The sequence below is a fragment of the Triticum aestivum genome, chromosome 3A (genome assembly GCF_018294505.1).
Source record: "Triticum aestivum cultivar Chinese Spring chromosome 3A, IWGSC CS RefSeq v2.1, whole genome shotgun sequence".
In the NCBI taxonomy this organism is placed as follows: domain Eukaryota; kingdom Viridiplantae; phylum Streptophyta; class Magnoliopsida; order Poales; family Poaceae; genus Triticum; species Triticum aestivum.
The window spans coordinates 541,966,718-541,984,428 of record NC_057800.1 but is presented as its reverse complement, the minus strand read 5'-3'; the positions used below and the strand labels follow the sequence as shown (position 1 = coordinate 541,984,428).

The 17,711-nt window shown below is 49.8% G+C and overlaps 2 protein-coding genes across 2 annotated transcripts; both read right to left on the bottom strand.

The window, feature by feature from the left end:
• Window positions 1-4,641: 4,641 nt before the first annotated feature.
• Window positions 4,642-6,961, bottom strand: LOC123062113 (uncharacterized). The gene is made up of 2 exons (XM_044485460.1): window positions 5,033-6,961; window positions 4,642-4,930 (listed from the first exon to the last, which is right to left on the bottom strand). Exons 1-2 carry the CDS (start codon window positions 5,783-5,785, stop codon window positions 4,850-4,852), a joined length of 834 nt encoding a protein of 277 aa, XP_044341395.1. The 5' UTR covers window positions 5,786-6,961; the 3' UTR covers window positions 4,642-4,849.
• A 236-nt stretch (window positions 6,962-7,197) lies between these two features.
• On the bottom strand, window positions 7,198-10,283 carry LOC123062111 (uncharacterized). Its single transcript, XM_044485459.1, has 3 exons — window positions 8,710-10,283; window positions 7,721-8,623; window positions 7,198-7,629 (listed from the first exon to the last, which is right to left on the bottom strand). The coding sequence occupies exons 1-3, from the start codon at window positions 9,796-9,798 to the stop codon at window positions 7,591-7,593; spliced, it is 2,031 nt and encodes a 676-aa protein (XP_044341394.1). The 5' UTR covers window positions 9,799-10,283; the 3' UTR covers window positions 7,198-7,590.
• Window positions 10,284-17,711: the final 7,428 nt, after the last annotated feature.

Here is a 17,711-nt window from a genome sequence, read left to right as displayed (position 1 = left end):
GATGCGCCGGTGGAGAACGTGTTGCTCCATGCCTTGGGCATGGTTCCGCACAACCTGAAGGTGGACGATGGAGTGGTGCACGAGCTCAAGGAGCTGTTCGACTCGCCGCTGTGTGAGTAGCATGTCCGGATCATCGCAGCGCTCTTCGGCAAGGCAATCCCGTCCGTGGAGGATATGGAGGCACAGAACGCAGTCACGGTGTGCGCCTAGATGGGGCCACCTAGCGGAGTTGGGGTTGTAATCCTCCATGGATTTACACCCACAGGTGATTTGCTGGAATGCTCGAGGCTTGAACAATCCAGCCAAACGCAAGGCGGTGCGGGAATTCGTGAGTACTCTTGAGGTCAACTTAGCTTGCTTGCAAGAAATGAAATTGGATGTAATAGACAACTATCTAGTTATGCAATGTTTGGGACCATCGTTTGATGGTTTTGCTTACTTGCCGGCTATAGAAACTAGAGGGGGTGTGCTTCTTGCATGGAAGAGCTCGGACTTGGAGGTGGAGGCCATACAAATCGATACTAACTTCCTGACTGGTCGGGTGCGCACTAAGACAGGTGATCCTTGGTGGATCTCAGTTGTTTACGGACCGCAAAGCGACGAGCAAAAGTGCAACTTCTTGGAGGAGCTTAGGTTAAGGAGTTCGGTCTGCCCGGGAGCATGGCTTCTCCTTGGAGACTTCAACGTGATCCTCCGAGCCTCGGAAAAGAGTAACACCAATCTTAACAGGAGCATGATGAACACATTCAGAGAGTTCGTGGATGATCATCAATTGCTTGAGATGTACATGCACGGGAGAAAATACACTTGGTCTAATGAGAGGGACTTGCCCACCCTCGCCAAGATTGATAGAGTCCTCATGACAGTGGATTGGGAGCTGGACAATGCGGATCACCTTCTGCAAGCACTGTCCACAGGAGTCCCTGATGATGCGCCGTTGCACCTCACCACGAGCGCGGGCTTTTGCCCTAAAAAAGGTTCAGATTTGAGCTTTTCTGGACGAGATTGGAGGGCTTTGAGGAAGCGGTGAGGAAGGCGTGGGTGTGCGATGACGCGATCATTGATCCGTATAAGAGGATGGATGCGCTACTACGCAATTCGGCAGCTACCTTACAAGCCTGGGGCCAACACAAAGTGGGAAATGTAAAGCTTATGATGAGGGTGGCTTCCTGGGTTATTCAGAGACTGGACATTGCGCAGGAAAATCATGCTCTGCACACCTTAGAGACCCTGGCTCCGGTGAACACTCAAGCAAGCGTTGCTGGGCATGGCGACACTAGAGAGAACCATCGACAGACAACGCTCCAGACTCCGCTGGATTAGGGAGGGCGATGCCAACACTAGATTGATCCAAGCAGTGGCTAATGGTAGAAGAACCAAGAATTTGATTGCACATGTCAAGACGGGCACGGAGATTGTCACCGATCAAGATAGAAAAGTGGAGGTGTTCTCGGATGCTTTCTAGAGGCTGCTAGGGATGGCGCGAGTCAGAGAGCATACTCTTGACTTGCAATATTTGGGGTTGGAGGCCAAGGATCTACAATGCTTGGAGCAGATGATAATAGAAGAGGAAGTTTGGCAGGTTATCAAGGAAATGTCGCCGGACAGGGCGCCGGGGCCGGATGGCTACATTGGTGCTTTCTTCCAAAAAGCTTGGCAGATTATAAAGCACGACGTCATGGCAGCTATGACGAAGCTGTTCATGGGAGACACCCCGGGTTTTGCTAAACTAAACAAGGCCAACATAATTCTCATCCCAAAGAGAGCGGAGGTAGAAGAAATTGGAGACTTCAGACCGATCAGCCTAATTCACAGCATTCCAAAGCTTTTTGCCAAGGTTCTTGCCAATCGGCTTCGCTTGCAAATGCACGAGCTTGTCGAGATGAATCAATCAGCCTTCATCAAGGGACGGCAGCTCCACGACAACTTCCTTTTGGTGCGCCAAGTAGCAAGGAAAATTCACGCGAGAAGAACACCAGGTGTCTTCATCAAGCTGGACATATCACGTGCGTTCGATTCTCTTTCCTGGCCATTCCATTTCGAGGTGTTGAGAGCAAAAGGATTCAGCCAAAAGTGGTTAGATTGGATGGTGGTGCTATTACATACAACCAACACCAAGGTGGTTGTCAACGGGTCGCCAGGGAGGAAGATCATACATGCTTGCGGCCTGAGACAGGGGGGGTCCGATTTCGCCCTTGCTTTTTGTGATAGCCATGGAGGCCCTTTCGGCCCTTGTGCATAAGGCCACGGAGATGGGAGTGCTTTCCTCTTTTGCCAGAATCACGACAACACAAAGGCTGTCCATTTATGCCGACGATGTTGCCATGTTCACCAGGCCCGCAGAGCTCGACCTGGCTGCTATTACCGAGATCCTCAAAGCTTTTGGCGAAGCATCGGGTCTTAGAGTGAACTACCACAAATCCACGGCTGTGCTCATACGAGGGAGTGAGGAGGATAGGGCCAGAGTTGCTGGAATGCTGCAATGCGACATCTCAGAGTTCCCCTGCTGATACCTGGGATTGCAACCGGCGATCAAGAGTCTGACAAGAGCAAAGTGGCAACCAATGCTGGATAAAGTAAGACACTTCATACCAGCATGGCAAAGAGGGCTGATCCGGAGACCTGGTCGACTTATTCTGGTGCAGTCGGTAGTGGCGGCACGCCCCGTTCATCATCTTATGGTGACGGAGGCGCCGGAGTGGGTGCTTGAGGACATGAATAAATGGATGAGGTCGTTCTTCTGGGCGGGCAAAGACAAGTGCAACAATGGGCAATGCCTAGTGCCTTGGGATAAAATCTGTCAGCCAAAAGCTTGCGGTGGATTAGGTATAAAAAACCTAAAGTGGCAAGTGATGGCGCTTCGAGTCCGGTGGGAATAGCTCAAGAGGACAGATGCTCAAAGACCGTGGCAAGGGCTACCCATGACACCAGACGAGGAGGCGAGAGAGGTGTTTGATGCGCTGGTCAGTATAAAAGTGGGTTCGGGCGACAAGGTGCTCTTTTGGAAAGATAAGTGGATCCATGGAGTGGCGGTTGTGGAGATTGCGCCACTGATAGTAGCCACCGTCCCGACTAGGACGACAAATAGATGTACGGTGCGTCAAGCCTTAGATGAGGGCAGTTGGGTGCATGATTTCGAGCATAACACATCCTTCACCGCCCTAATGCAGTACATGCACCTTTGCCATGCAATTAGTACGGTGGACCGAGACCCGTCACTGTCGGATAGTTTCACTTGGCCGAGATCACCGTGAGGCACATACACGGCTAAATCGGTCTATGACTATCTCTGTTCGGAGCTAGCTCGATCACCAATGGCTAAGTGCAACTGGAGGAGCTGGGCACCACTCAAATGCAAATTGTTCGTCTGGCTTGCCCTGCAGCACAGAATATGGACGTCGAACAGGAGAGCAAGACATGGTTTACAGGATCAACCGTCGGCGTGTTACACGTGCTTGCAGGCAGAAGACAACGTGGATCACATCTTGGTAAATTGCACATACGCGCGGGACGTGTGGCACAAGGTGTTTAGTCTCATTGCGATTGAGGTGCAGGATCCGGGGGAGTCGAACGTGTTCAAAGAGTGGTGGCTGGCAGAGCGGAGGAGATTCAGAGGGCAGGACCGTGGAGGTTTTGACACGCTGGTGACAGCGGTGGCCTGGGCTCTCTGAAAGCAAAGGAACGCTAGGGTTTTCAACAGGATGAGCGAGCAGACGACAGCGAGTGTGTTACCATTTAGGATTCTGGAAGAGATTGCCGAGTGGAGGCAGGCTGGTGTAGGAGTAGGAGGCTTACAACGTTTTGTGAGGAGTTAATCTAGGATAGCCTGGTGTCGGAGTTGGGTGTGTTGTACCCCATCCTCTGTGTTCGCACATCGGTCGGCAATCTTGTAATCATACTTCTCTCTTCTATAAAGCTAAGGTACGTTATTGGCGTACTCTCAAAAAAAAATATTGAGATAATTAATTGAACAAGACTCTCGAGAGTTAATGATAGTGCACCTAGTTCACTTAACAAGAAGAAAAAAAAGAGTAGGAATAAAACTTTGCATACTTCTGATGAACCTGTTACAGAAAAAACTATTGAGAATCATAATGATATTTCTATTCCGTATGCTGAGACACAATTTGATGATGAACATATGCGTAGTGATAATGATAATGACAATACCAATGATGTTCATGTTGGCTCAATAGATCACAGGAGGCAGAGAAACTCAGCATCCCGAGCTCGTTCCCTCTATAACTTCTTTATAAGACGTTTTTTGACTAAAAGCCCTGTTATAAAAGGTTCCAGAGGGAGTATATATGGCCATTTGAAAAAGATAAAATCAACAAAAGAAAAATCAATTCTAACAAGACACTGATATGAATCTTAAAGTTTTCTTTATCAGGAGGTGGTATGTTTACTATCTTAAGCTGTGTCACCACATCATTGTAGATTGCCCTGTATGTACTATGAAATAAGGTAGATATGTGTTTGGAATATTCATACTTCGGACAGCTGTTGTGATTTCTGAATTTGTTTTCAGGATAAGGAGACAATGGCCTCCAACCATAGGTTCAGAAAAATACTACTGCATATAAGTAATTCTCAGTAGTTAGACTCGTTTCCTTCAAACTCAAGATCAATACACACCAGGAATCAACAACTGAAATACAATGCATTGCAAATCAGAAACTTTTAGATCCGGCTTGAGATGTTAAACACAAGCATCAAGGTTACCAGAGCATATTACGCACAGATGTTGACAATGAGCATCCAGGTTATCGATACATCAAACCAAATCACATGTATTTCCAAGCTTTCTGACCAAGAAAGAATCTCTAAGTTAGCACGATGAGATAAATTAGGCCACCTCCATTTCTGCACATTCAGAAGAATCCAAGTGCTCAGCTTGATCAATAGCGCCATCGTTGTCGCAATCAGCCTGCATTTCGTACGATTGCAACAGAAAATTCAGCAATGTGATAGACAATTAGACATGGTAGTACTAAGCAACATTTTGACAGGAACCAGGTAACATGTTTACCGGAACAGGGGTGGTCCGGCCCGCGCCCCAGCCGAGCAGGCGGCCGAGGGCGTCGGCGAAGGCGCGGTGAGCGAGCCTCCTCTTGGTCCGGGCGACCGAGCCGGCGTGCTGCACCAGGGCGGCGCAGCCGGGGAACCGCTTCCCCGCCCTGGCGCCGACCCCCTCGCACACCAGGCACAGGAACCGCCCCGTCTCCCGCTCCACCTGGTAGAACCCCCTAAGGTCCGCGTCTTTCTCCAGCAGCTCGTCGAAGAACCGGGCCACATCGCCTTCCTCTTCCTCCCCCTCCTCGTCGCCGTCGTCGTCGTTATCGGCGTGCTCTTCAAACAACGCGCGGCACGCCCTCACCGCGTCGGCCTGGGGGCACCTTGCCGCGACCGGCGGCTGCGCCGGCGGTTCCGCTGGAAGGCCCCAGCCCCTGTCGGCGGAGGGCTCCGCCGGAGGGCCCCAGCCCCAGGCGGCGGAGGGCGCGGCGTCCGCGGGAGATGGCGGGTCACACGGCCAGGGCTTGTCGTCGAGTGGCTCGCCGGGAGTGGGGGTGGCGGCCGGGCGGGGTGGGGCGCCGAGGGGCTCCCACTGCGCGAGCGCGAGGGCGAGGTTCTCCTGCCGCTTGCGCTCCCGCTTCTGCTCCTTGTGCTTGCGGCGCTCCTCGCGCTTGAAGGCCGTGGACTTGGCCGCCCGGAGGCTGGGTTGGTGGCTAGGGCTTGGGGCGGGGGAGAGGAGGGAGACGCCGCGGTCGGGCTCGGGCTCCATTGCCCTGGTGGCGGCGGCGGCCGAGAGCTGCGTCTGCGTGTAGGTGGGGTGCGGGATGAATGAACAGACCCGTAACCGCGATTTTGATGGTGTCAGCTGGGTTGGGTGGCTGTGGCTCTGCCGGATGAAGGCCGTGGAGTGTGTGGTGTACCCAAAACAGAGGAGCACGTCATGCTGTATCACTGTGATTCTGGATCAAAGCTCTGATGATAAGATCGCAAATCGTAGAATCTTAACTATTAGAATCAAAATCGGATCAAAGCTCTGATGATAAGATCGCAAATCGTAAAAATCTAGTCTTAACTATCAGAGTCATAGAAATTCTAGTGACTAGATCATAGAAGCAGAGAGGTTAGTTTGGATCTTAAAACCATAAAACCCGATTTCAGAGAAGTTTTGATTTGTCCATCTCCTTCCTGAAAGGAAACCGCCGTGCCCGCTGTTGCACATAGAGTACATGAACTTTATAAACATACAAAATATGATTAACAAAATCAGTCCCCCTTTTTGAACACATACGGGTCCATTTTTGCAGTGCAAATAAGGAATATATATAGCGCCTGTTCGGCAGTCCTCCGCGGAGCCATAGTATCTGAATAAATCAGTCTTTCCTTTTTTAACACATACAGGTCCATTTTTGCAGTACCAGCTCAGAATACATAGTACTTCCTCTGTAAACTAATATAAGAGTGTTTAGATTACTACTTTAGTATTCTAAACGCTCTTATATTAGTTTACGGAGGTAGTATATATCTGCTCTCTACGCGCATTTGAATCAAGAGCAGCAAAGGCTTTTGATGCTTAATAGCCACAAGAAAATAGCATCGGCAGTGTCCTTGTTGAATCACTCGTTCAATAATAATCAGTTCAGTGCCAATACTTCCCCGTAAAATAACGGAGAGACATAATGCACCAAATAAAATCAAACAAGAAAGATTGAGTGGATAACCACTTCGATAAACAGAATGTACCAAGTCAACGCAAAACAAGAGTGCATATGTGGATTACCACTTCGTTATGAGAATCCTATGTCTTACTGTACTTGAGAACTTAGATCATACACCAAACTTATAGGCTGTTTTGTAGAGCACATCTGAAGCTCACAGTTTCCAGGCTTTCTGCATGCGAGTTGTGCTATATACATTATGGTGACAAAAAATGTGATATATATTTTCCATCTCAAAACCAATCACCAACAAAAACATGACAGATGTAATTGCTAGACATGACATACACTGAGTAAACTTGTTTTGAAAAATACAAGAAAAAGGCTATGACATGACGAAGTCTTTTTATCTACACAAAACCAGATAAGGCACTTATATGCCGTTCTAGTAGGTAATGCCAGTATTACTGGAAACTAGCAAGGCATGCATCACCAGAGAGATGCTATTTACATTGCACAGGAAATGTCTTGGAAGCAAAAGGCTGACTTATATTGGAATTGCATCCTATGATACAACTGCAGATCAACTCAACGTTTTTACAGAGTAAACAGTATTACATATTTTATGGACAGTAAGATGAAGCAAACAGAAGCAATCCTGTATAGAAATACGATTTGCAACAGAGCTAAACCACTACCAACATACCTTGGGCAACATAAAGCAAATAGTATGCAAACAGGCATGCGCATCGAATTTACCAACATGCTGGACCGCTGGTAAGTGGTACCCAGCCATCACTACAACAGCAAAACAGGGCACCTCTATGCCTAACCATTGGGCGCTGGCAGTCGCAGATATAGGACTGATGTCCCCCCCAGGAATCATATCATGAATATATACTGGTCTCAAGGGAAGATATCATATCTCAGTATCCAAATAATAAGGCCTCTCCACCACCTAAATAAGCAGGCAAATAAAAAGTCAGTAATGGCTCTGAGAAGTAAGATGAACAGAAACATAGGCAGAACAGAGTGAAGTTATGTATTACATCTGCAAATCTTATTTGGCGTGGCCTGGGAGGTTTAAGATCATTCTCCTTTGGATGTGCCGAGACCCACGGAGCTTGTTTCCTCGACTGTACTTGGATTCCAAGAAAAGATGGAGGAGGTGGTTTATTCTTCACAGATGGCAAACTGCGAGAAAGCCAGGAATCTGAAGGCGACTTCGGGACAGGTAGCGGCATTAGAAATTGCAAAGGCATGCTTTCCTTCTTGACAGCGATATTATCTTCTGAATGTATTGGAACATCCTGACTACTATCATGACTTTTTCTATCATCCAGTGTTACTGATCCTGCATTTCCGGAAGGTATTAATGAAGCGGATTCCGGTACTTTGGCAATCTTTTCTGTCAATGTATCATTGTCTTGAGCTTCCACTATGCTGTTACTTCTGACTATCTGCCGTCCACCATGTTGAACATCACACCCTGAATTCAAAGATGCCTTTGGATCCAGTACCACAGTCAACTGGCTAGTCTCTGAATCAATACCTGAACGATGATCCATTGAATCTTCATGCAATGTTCTATCGACCCCTGAGCTCATGGAGCTTGATCCCTTCAAACTACTGTGATCTGATCCAAGCAACGAGCCATGATCATGGTCTATTCCAAGTGAGCTAGAGCCATTGCTTCTACTCATTTTCTCATCTTTATCTCTTACTTCAAATGACCCATTTGCTTTATGTGATGGTGATAAGGCAACGTCGCGGCGGTAGGGAGACATGCCACCACCTATGGAGTGGCGGAATGGTGAAGACCCATCGCCAGTTTGAGAGTCACTCCAGAATGTCAGATGGTTCGACTCACTTGTCAGCTTGCTCCTCCTATCCTCTCCTTGGTTAATGTACTTTTGTTCCAGCTTGTGCTTATAAACTTCCTCCCAGTATTGCTGCAGTGTAAATAAGACTGAGATGTTTAGAACTATCACTCATAAAACTCTGAATTCGTGAAGCATTGTTGTGTGCATCTGCTTACCCCATTAGAATCACAGCCAAGATTCTTACGTTGTGAGCTCCGGGCAAGAGGGCTCGGTGCTTTCTGGCCCCTGCCTTTGGATGCCAATCCCCTACCTCTCCCTGCTCGACTTGCCTTGCCACCCTTCATCATAGGCATTGGATTAAGTAGTAACAAGGAGGTTTTTACACACAATCCAGGGAGCAAACCACACCCCTTGGATGCAAAACCTCGGGTACTATGTACGTCGAAGTCATCATCATCTTCTTCCACCTCCTCCTCCCCATGCTCATCGCGTCTGGGATAGTTGCAAGACAAATAATTGGGAGGAAGATTCTGGTAAGGGAGCTGGACCGGCGTCCTCCTGACGCGATCATCATCGCTGCCCATCCTCCAATTGGCCGCAGCGGCATGCGCATGCTCGCGGGCAGAGTTGCCGGTGGAGCCAGCTGCACTGGCCTTGCGGAAGGTGTACTGCGGGGAGCCCACGGCCACCGCCTGCGCGGCCGGCAGGAAGCGGTCCATCATGAAGCCGCGGGCGCCGGGCTCGGCGGCGCTGGCGGTCGCACCGGCCGGGCGGTCCGGCACGCCGCTGAGACCGCTGAGACCGCTGACACTGCAGTTCACGGTGAAGGACTCTGTGCGGGAGAGCGTGTCCAGCGCGTCCGAGAACCTCTCCTCGTCATCGCCGGCGTCCTCCTCCTCCTCCTTCCGCAGCACATCGGCCACGGAGAGCACGTCCGGCGTCGTGGCTTCCTTCCTCGGCTCGACCTCCGCCCTCTCCGCCTCACGCTCCGCGGCGCCAGTTCGGGGCACGGCAGGGGCGGGGGCGGGGGCGGCGCCGTTTGGCAGTGCGCGATCGCGCTCGCGCTCGCCCAGGGCGTCGTGGTAGCGGGTGGCGCCGCTCTCCTCCAGCCGCGGCTGCGAGGGCGAGGGCGGAGGCGGGCGGCGGGTGCGGACGCTCTTGGGCTGGCCGGGGCTGTGCTCCCAGACGAAGGGCACGGCGCCGGGGTGGCGGACGGGGCCGGAGTCGAGGTCGGCCTTGTGGTAGGGCAGGCGCGCCGAGCGCAGCGGCGCGGCCAGGTCGACCCGCTTGCCCGCCTCCGCCATGACGCGATCCGCGCGCGTCCGCCCCCGAGGCGTAGGCGGCCGGAAAGGGCTCGCTCGCTCGCGTGCTTCGGCCGCCGCGCGCGACCCGGCGGGGTGGAGTGGGAAGATCTGTGCCGTGCCCGTGCCGAGCCGCGGGGTGTGGCGATGGGAGACTGCGGTTTAGGTGCGGGTTTACCGGCTACTCCTACTAGTGCCGCTAGGAAGAGGAAGAGGAAGAGGCAGGCCCGCCGCCAGCCACGCTCTCCACTCCACCACGAGTGCGGAGTGACGGGTCGCGGTGGGGCGGCGGTGCGGCGTGCTATTTGCTACTCGCTCTAGTGTAATGGTGCGCGTGCGGCGAGGGATGGTGACACGGGTGCGTGCGTGGTGGGTGCTCGCGTCAAACGACGGTGCCGTGGGGACTGGGGAGGAAAAAGTCTGCGCGATCTGCCTAAAAAGGTGATGCCAGCACCATCGGCTCTAGTCCAGTGTTCGACGGCTACTCTACTCGGCAAACGCATCCATGGCTGCCCTGCCCTGTTTGTTTTTGTACTTATAAATTCTCCTACTGTGCTTGGTGTTCAGACGTGAGCGGATCGGAGGCCAAGTTACTGTATGAAGCAGGCAGGCACGGGTTGCCACTCCAGGCGCCTACGCGCGCGCGCGCGCGTGTGTGTGAATTGAGTAGGAATCTGGTCGGCTCTCCCCCTTGGTTTGTTTATTATCTGATGATCTGATGGAGCAGGGCTCGGTCGCCTAATAATTTGCATTTTTCTACTGTTTGCACATTCTACTTTTTCACTGCGAATTTTCACTTCTATCCTACGCTCTTCTTCGAGCAAAACAATGCAAGAATTCATTTTCGATAACTTTTAGTGACGGTCTGGGCTCGTTAAATTACGAGATGATTCTCTATGGCACGCATCCATGGCATGTTCCTGTGGCGCTGGCGCCACATGGGACCTGGGCCAGCGGGGCATCAGACAAGCGTACATGCCTCAACTGCACGCTGCAGGGGTACTGTTGCACGCCTAACGCCTCGGCGGAGAGCAGAAGCGGATGGAAGGAAGGGGAGGGAAATTCCATGGCCAGGGTACAGCCTGCATGTCACGCAGTAGTACTACGATTATTGGAGATGGCTCTCATGCCATCACTGTTGAAATTACAACGTCTAAACCACTCTACGGCTCAGCAGCTGTGGTGTTGTGTGTTGTCGCATTGATTTTCTGTTATCACTGGTTAGCTACAATGTCGTCGTCGTCGTCCGCATACGGACCACGCCTAAGCAAGTCGCTGTCTCCGACAGCCGAACCGGAGCGAGAACGACAGGGAAAGGATATGGACACAAGGAGCCCTTCCGCGGAGATACACTCGCGCCTCCGTGACTGAAGGAAGAAGACTAGAACCAACTATGATTAGTCTGCGTTTGTAGCGTTTCACGGCGAGGAGGGCGGCTTGCACCTTGCATGGTTCCATGGTCAACAGCTCCGGTCTAGTGTGGATGTGCTTTCAATAGGTGTTGACCGGTGACCTGCCCGCAGAGGTGTGCCGAGGAGTTTGCTGAGATGAGATGTGTGAATACAACGGAAATGGTCACATGGGCATCATCTAAAACTTGGCAGCTACTAGCACTTATTAGTGACCAACGGTACATGGTGATTGATTAGTGACGCCAGTGGAATACACCTGCCCCCGGTCCACACTCCACACCGTCGGTCGGCAGGGAGAGACGACTGAGATCGAAAACGTCTTGTAGACGCTCTCGTCCAGCGTACCGCGTACTGTCGGATCCAATAAAGAAGTTGTACTGTTGAAGATGGCGGTATACCTACACATTGGGCTCATGTTTCAATTCGGTGCTACAGGCGTACAGTGGACACCGGTGCAACACGTACGTACGAGAGTAAACTCTTGCGATATCCGTAACGTTCTAAAGTGGTCGAGGTAGCGTATGGATGAATTCAACTACAGTACTCCTACTAAATGGATTCAAGGAGTTTGCTGGGTCGGTCGGCGAGGCCGGGCATGGTCGCATGGATGGATCGCATGAAAACGAGAGGTGGTTTAAAGCGCTCGTCACGCCTGTCGGTCGCCCGCCCCCGCGCGGTCCCGGCCCGGCCATCATGTGATCGCCGACGTAGGTACCGGTGCTCCCGTGAGCCCCCCTCTCTTGGCTCCCTGAACCTGTGTGTCTCGCCGGCGGTCGATTCACGCTCTCTCGTCTGCTTTGGATCAGTACTACTCACTACGTACTGGTTGATGGTATCGGACTATCGGTGGTACAAACGGTAGCTCGGTTGTTGCATCACCGGGTACGGGAGCATGCTAGCGGCTGGTGCACTCGTGACGCATCGTACAGTGCGTGGGTTGGAATTTAAGATACGTACCATGCATGCATGTGTACGCTACACTGCGCTGCGTCCTACTACGAACGTAGGTTGAACTTAACAGCTCTTGCAAGCCACCTGCATCTATGCTTAGCTTGTTTCATCACCGGTTCACCGCCACAGGCTACCATTGGATTCACTGCACCCTTGGGCGCTCGAACTGGGAGCACTGAAACCTTGAAAGTCTCAGGCTGAGATTAGTTGTTCAGTTCAATTTGTTTCCATCTGTTCTCTCAACTGATTGATCAGCCGCAAGAGGGAGGGTTGCTGCGAATCTCTAGGAGGAGGGTCATCATGCTGTCACTTAGTGTGGAAGCAAGATGAGGACCGCCCATGGCCAAGTGTGCCAGCCTGTGAGCTGCTGCAACCAAGTGACTATGTTCTTACACAAAATAAATTAAAGAAACCAATCAATCTTTTTGCTAGGGTGAAACTATCAAACTAGCTACAATATCCAAGTGACAAAATGACATTGCAAACATGAACTAAATGGATAGCTTGGACACATAGGTCCCTTGAGGTGGAATCGGTCTCCTTGGCTTTAAGCCTTAGATTTTCTCTCCAAAAAAAAAAAACCTTAGATTTGGCACGAGTGCTTGCATGTTTTTCGTATTTATTTCAGACTTTTCTGACGTTATTCTTTAAGTGGTATGATCTGCCCATCGACTAGGATGGTCCGTGATAAATTCATCAATCTCAAAATCTACCAAGTCAGTCTCTTGTGGTGCTCATAAAGGTATGATGTGCGCGTGCACATTCAAGTGGTGAGTGTGCGTGTGTGTTATGAGCGTCGACATTTGTACTGTGTTTCTTAACGAAAAAAATGACATGGCAAAGAGGATAATTACTAGGTGCAGAAGTGCTTAGGAATTACCTAATCAATGCATTTCTACATCGGCGGCATGGAATATGGTAGAATGTTGTTGCATCTGCACACTGTCAAATTCTGCCTTGGATTGTGCACATGTGTCGTTGTGCACTGATGGATTGACATGTGGTGGTAACACATGACGATATACGCCATGTGGTGCTTTTTAAGTGCAAAGTGTTGAGTTATAGATGTGAAAACTCTAGAACCAGACCTTTATTGGTTGAACCTCACAGCTCACGCGGTATTCCTTTGTTGAAAAGACATTGCATGAAGTTGATATGACTTTATTTCGGTTGAAAGCCTATGATCTAGGGTCACTGGTTGGGTCTAGCTATGACAGTGTTGGGAACGCAATATTTTAAATTTTTTACCTACAATCACATAAGATCTATTTAGGAGATGCATAGCAATGAGACGGGAGAGTGTGTCCACGTACCCTCGTAGACCGAAAGCGGAAGCGTTTAGTAACGTGGTTGATGTAGTCGAACGTCTTCACGATCGAACCGATCCAAGTACCGAACGTACGGCACCTTCGTGTTCAGCACACGTTCAGCACAATGATGTCCCTCGAGCTTTTGATCCAGTTGAGGACAAGGGAGAGTTCTGTCAGCACGATGACGTGACGACGGTGATGATGAAGTTACCGGCGCAGAGCTTCGGCTAAGCACTATGATGATATGATTGTTGGAAATATGCCCTAGAGGCAATAATAAATTGGTTATTATTATATTTCCTTGTTCATGATAATCGTTTATTATCCATGCTAGAATTGTATTGATAGGAAACTCAGATACATATGTGGATACATAGACAACACCATGTCCCTAGTAAGCATCTAGTTGACTAGCTCGTTGATCAATAGATGGTTACAGTTTCCTGACCATGGACATTGGATGTCGTTGATAACGGGGTCACATCATTAGGAGAATGATGTGATGGACAAGACCCAATCCTAAGCCTAGCACAAGATCGTGTAGTTCGTTTGCTAAAGCTTTTCTAATATCAAGTATCATTTCCTTAAACCACGAGATTGTGCAACTCTCGGATACCGTAGGAGTGCTTTGGGTGTGCCAAACGTCACAACGTCACTGGGTGGCTATAAAGGTTCACTACAGGTATCTCCGATAGTGTCTGTTGGGTTGGTACGAATCGAGACTGGGATTTGTCACTCCGTGTAACGGAGAGGTATCTCTGGGCCCACTCGGTAGGACATCATCATAATGTGCACAATGTGACCAAGGAGTTGATCACGGGATGATGTGTTACGGAACGAGTAAAGAGACTTGCCGGTAACGAGATTGAACAAGGTATCGGGATACGGACGATCGAATCTCGGGCAAGTACAATACCGCTGGACAAAGGGAATTGAATACGGGATTGATTGAATCCTCGACATCGTGGTTCATCCGATGAGATCATCGTGGAACATGTGGGAGCCAACATGGGTATCCAGATCCCGCTGTTGGTTATTGGCCGGAGAGTTGTCTCGGTCATGTCTGCATGGTTCCCGAACCCGTAGGGTCTACACACTTAAGGTTCGATGACGCTAGGGTTATTAGGAAGACTTGTATGTGATTACCGAATGTTGTTCGGAGTCCCGGATGAGATCCCGGACGTCACGAGGAGTTCCGGAATGGTCCGGAGGTAAAGATTTATATATGGAAAGTTGTTGTTCGGGTTCCGGGAAAAGTTCGGTTTTTTCCGGTATTGTACCGGGAAGCTTCCGGAAGGTTCCGGAGGATTCCGGAGGGGTCCGGAGGTCCGGAAAATGTTCCACCACGTCCAATACAGCAGCATGGGCTGTAGGGGGGCGCCCTAACCTTAATGGGCCAAGGGCACCAGCCCCCCCAAGGCCCATGCGCATGGGAGAGGGGAAACCCTAAGGGGAGGGCCTCCACTTGACTTGGGAGGCACTCCTCCCCCCTTGGCCGCCGCCCCCAACCCTAGATGGGATCTAGGGGGGCCGGCCCCCTCTCTCCCCACCTATAAATAGTGGAGGGGTGGGAGGGCGGCCACACCCTTGAACCTGGCGCAGCCCCTCCCCTCCAATACCTCTCCTCCTCCGCGTGAGCTTGGCGAAGCCCTGCCGGAGAACTGCCACTCCATCACCACCACGCCGTCGTGCTGCTGTTGGACTCTCTTCCTCAACCTCTCCCTCCTCCTTGCTGGATCAAGGCGTGGGAGACGTCTCCGTTCCGTACGTGTGTTGAACGCGGAGGTGCCGTCCGTTCGGCGCTAGGATCATCGGTGATTTGGATCACGACGAGTACGACTCCATCAACCCCGTTCACTTGAACGCTTCCGCTTAGCGATCTACAAGGGTATGTAGATGCACTCTCCTTCCCCTCGTTGCTAGATTACTCCATAGATTGATCTTGGTGATGCGTAGAAAATTTTAAATTTCTGCTACGATCCCCAACAGTGGCATCATGAGCTAGGTCTATGCGTAGTTTCTATGCACGAGTAGAACACAAAGCAGTTGTGGGCGTCGATATTGTCAATTTACTTGCCGTTACTAGTCTTATCTTGATTCGGCGGCATCGTGGGATGAAGCGGCCCGGACCGACCTTACACGTACTCTTACGTGAGACTGGTTCCACCGACTGACATGCACTAGTTGCATAAGGTGGCTAGCGGGTGTCTGTCTCTCCCACTTTAGTCGGATCGGATTCGATGAAAAGGGTCCTTATGAAGGGTAAATAGAAATTGGCATATCACGTTGTGGTTTTGGCGTAGGTAAGAAACGTTCTTGCTAGAAACCTATAGCAGCCACGTAAAAACTTGCAACAACAATTAGAGGACGTCTAACTTGTTTTTGCAGCATATGCCTTGTGATGTGATATGGCCAAAAGGATGTGATGAATGATATATGTGATGTATGAGATTGATCATGTTCTTGTAATAGGAATCACGACTTGCATGTCGATGAGTATGACAACCGGCAGGAGCCATAGGAGTTGTCTTAATTTATTTATGACCTGCGTGTCAACATAAACGTCATGTAATTACTTTACTTTATTGCTAAAGCGTTAGCCATAGTAGTAGAAGTAATAGATGACGAGACAACTTCAAGAAGACACGATGATGGAGATCATGATGATGGAGATCATGGTGTCATGCCGGTGACAACGATGATCATGGAGCCCCGAAGATGGAGATCAAAAGGAGCAAAATGATATTGGCCATATCATGTCACTATTTGATTGCATGTGATGTTTATCATGTTTTACATCTTATTTGCTTAGAACGACGGTAGCTTAAATAAGATGATCCCTCACTAAAATTTCAAGAAAAGTGTTCCCCCTAACTGTGCACCGTTGCGAAGGTTCGTTGTTTCGAAGCACCACGTGATGATCGGGTGTGATAGATTCTAACGTTCGAATACAACGGGTGTTGACGAGCCTAGCATGTACAGACATGGCCTCGGGACACATGCGAAACACTTAGGTTGACTTGACGAGCCTAGCATGTACAGACATGGCCTCGGAACACGGAAGACCGAAAGGTCGAACATGAGTCGTATAGAAGATACGATCAACATGAGATGTTCACCGTTGATGACTAGTCCGTCTCACGTGATGATCGGACACGGCCTAGTCGATTCGGATCATGTTTCACTTAGATGACTAGAGGGATGTCTATCTGAGTGGGAGTTCATTAAATAATTTGATTAGATGAACTCAATTATCATGAACATAGTCTAAATTGTCTTTGCAAATATGTTGTAGATAAATAGCTCACGTTGTAGCTCCCTGTTTCAATACGTTCCTAGAGAAAGATTAAGTTGAAAGATATTGTAAGCAATGATGCGGACTAGGTCCGTAGTCCGAGGAGTGTCCTCACTGCTACACAGAAGGCTTACGTCTTTGATGCACCGCTCGATGTGCAAACCCCTACAACGTCGTCTGTGGATGTTGTGAACACCTGACAGACACATCCTGATGACTACTTGATAGTTTAGTGCACCATACTTTACGGCTTAGAATCGGGATTCCAATGACGTTTTGAACGCCATAGAACATATGAGATGTTCCAAGAGCTGAAATTGGGATTTCAGGCTCATGCCCGTGTTGAGAGGTGTGAGACCTCTGACAAGTTCTTTTGCCAACAAGATGGAGGAGAATAGCTCAGCTAGTGAGCATGTGCTCAGAATGTCTGGGTGCTACAATCACTTAAATCAAGTGGGAGTTAAACTTCCAGATAAGATAGTGATTGATAGAGTTCTCTAGCCACTATCACTAAGCTACTAGATCTTCGTGATGAACTATGACATGCAAGGGATGGAGTTGATCCCGGAGCTGTTCGCGGTGCTTAAGACCGCAAAAGGTAGAAATCAAGAAGGAGCATCAAGTGTTGATGGTTTAACAAGACCACTGGTTTCAAGAAGGGCAAGGGCTAGAAGGGAAACTTCATGGATGGCAAACCAGTTGCCGCTCCAGTGAAGGAACCCAAGGTTGAACCCAAACCCGAGACTAAGTGCTTCTATTGTAAGGGGAACGGTCACTGGTAGCGGAATTACCCCAAATGCATGGTAGATAAGAAGGCTGGCAACTTCAACAAAGTATATACGTGTTATTAATGTGTACCTCACTAGTACTCCTGGTAGCACCTGGGTATTGGATACCGGTTCAGTTACTATTATTGGTGACTTGAAGCAAAAGCTACGGACTAAACGG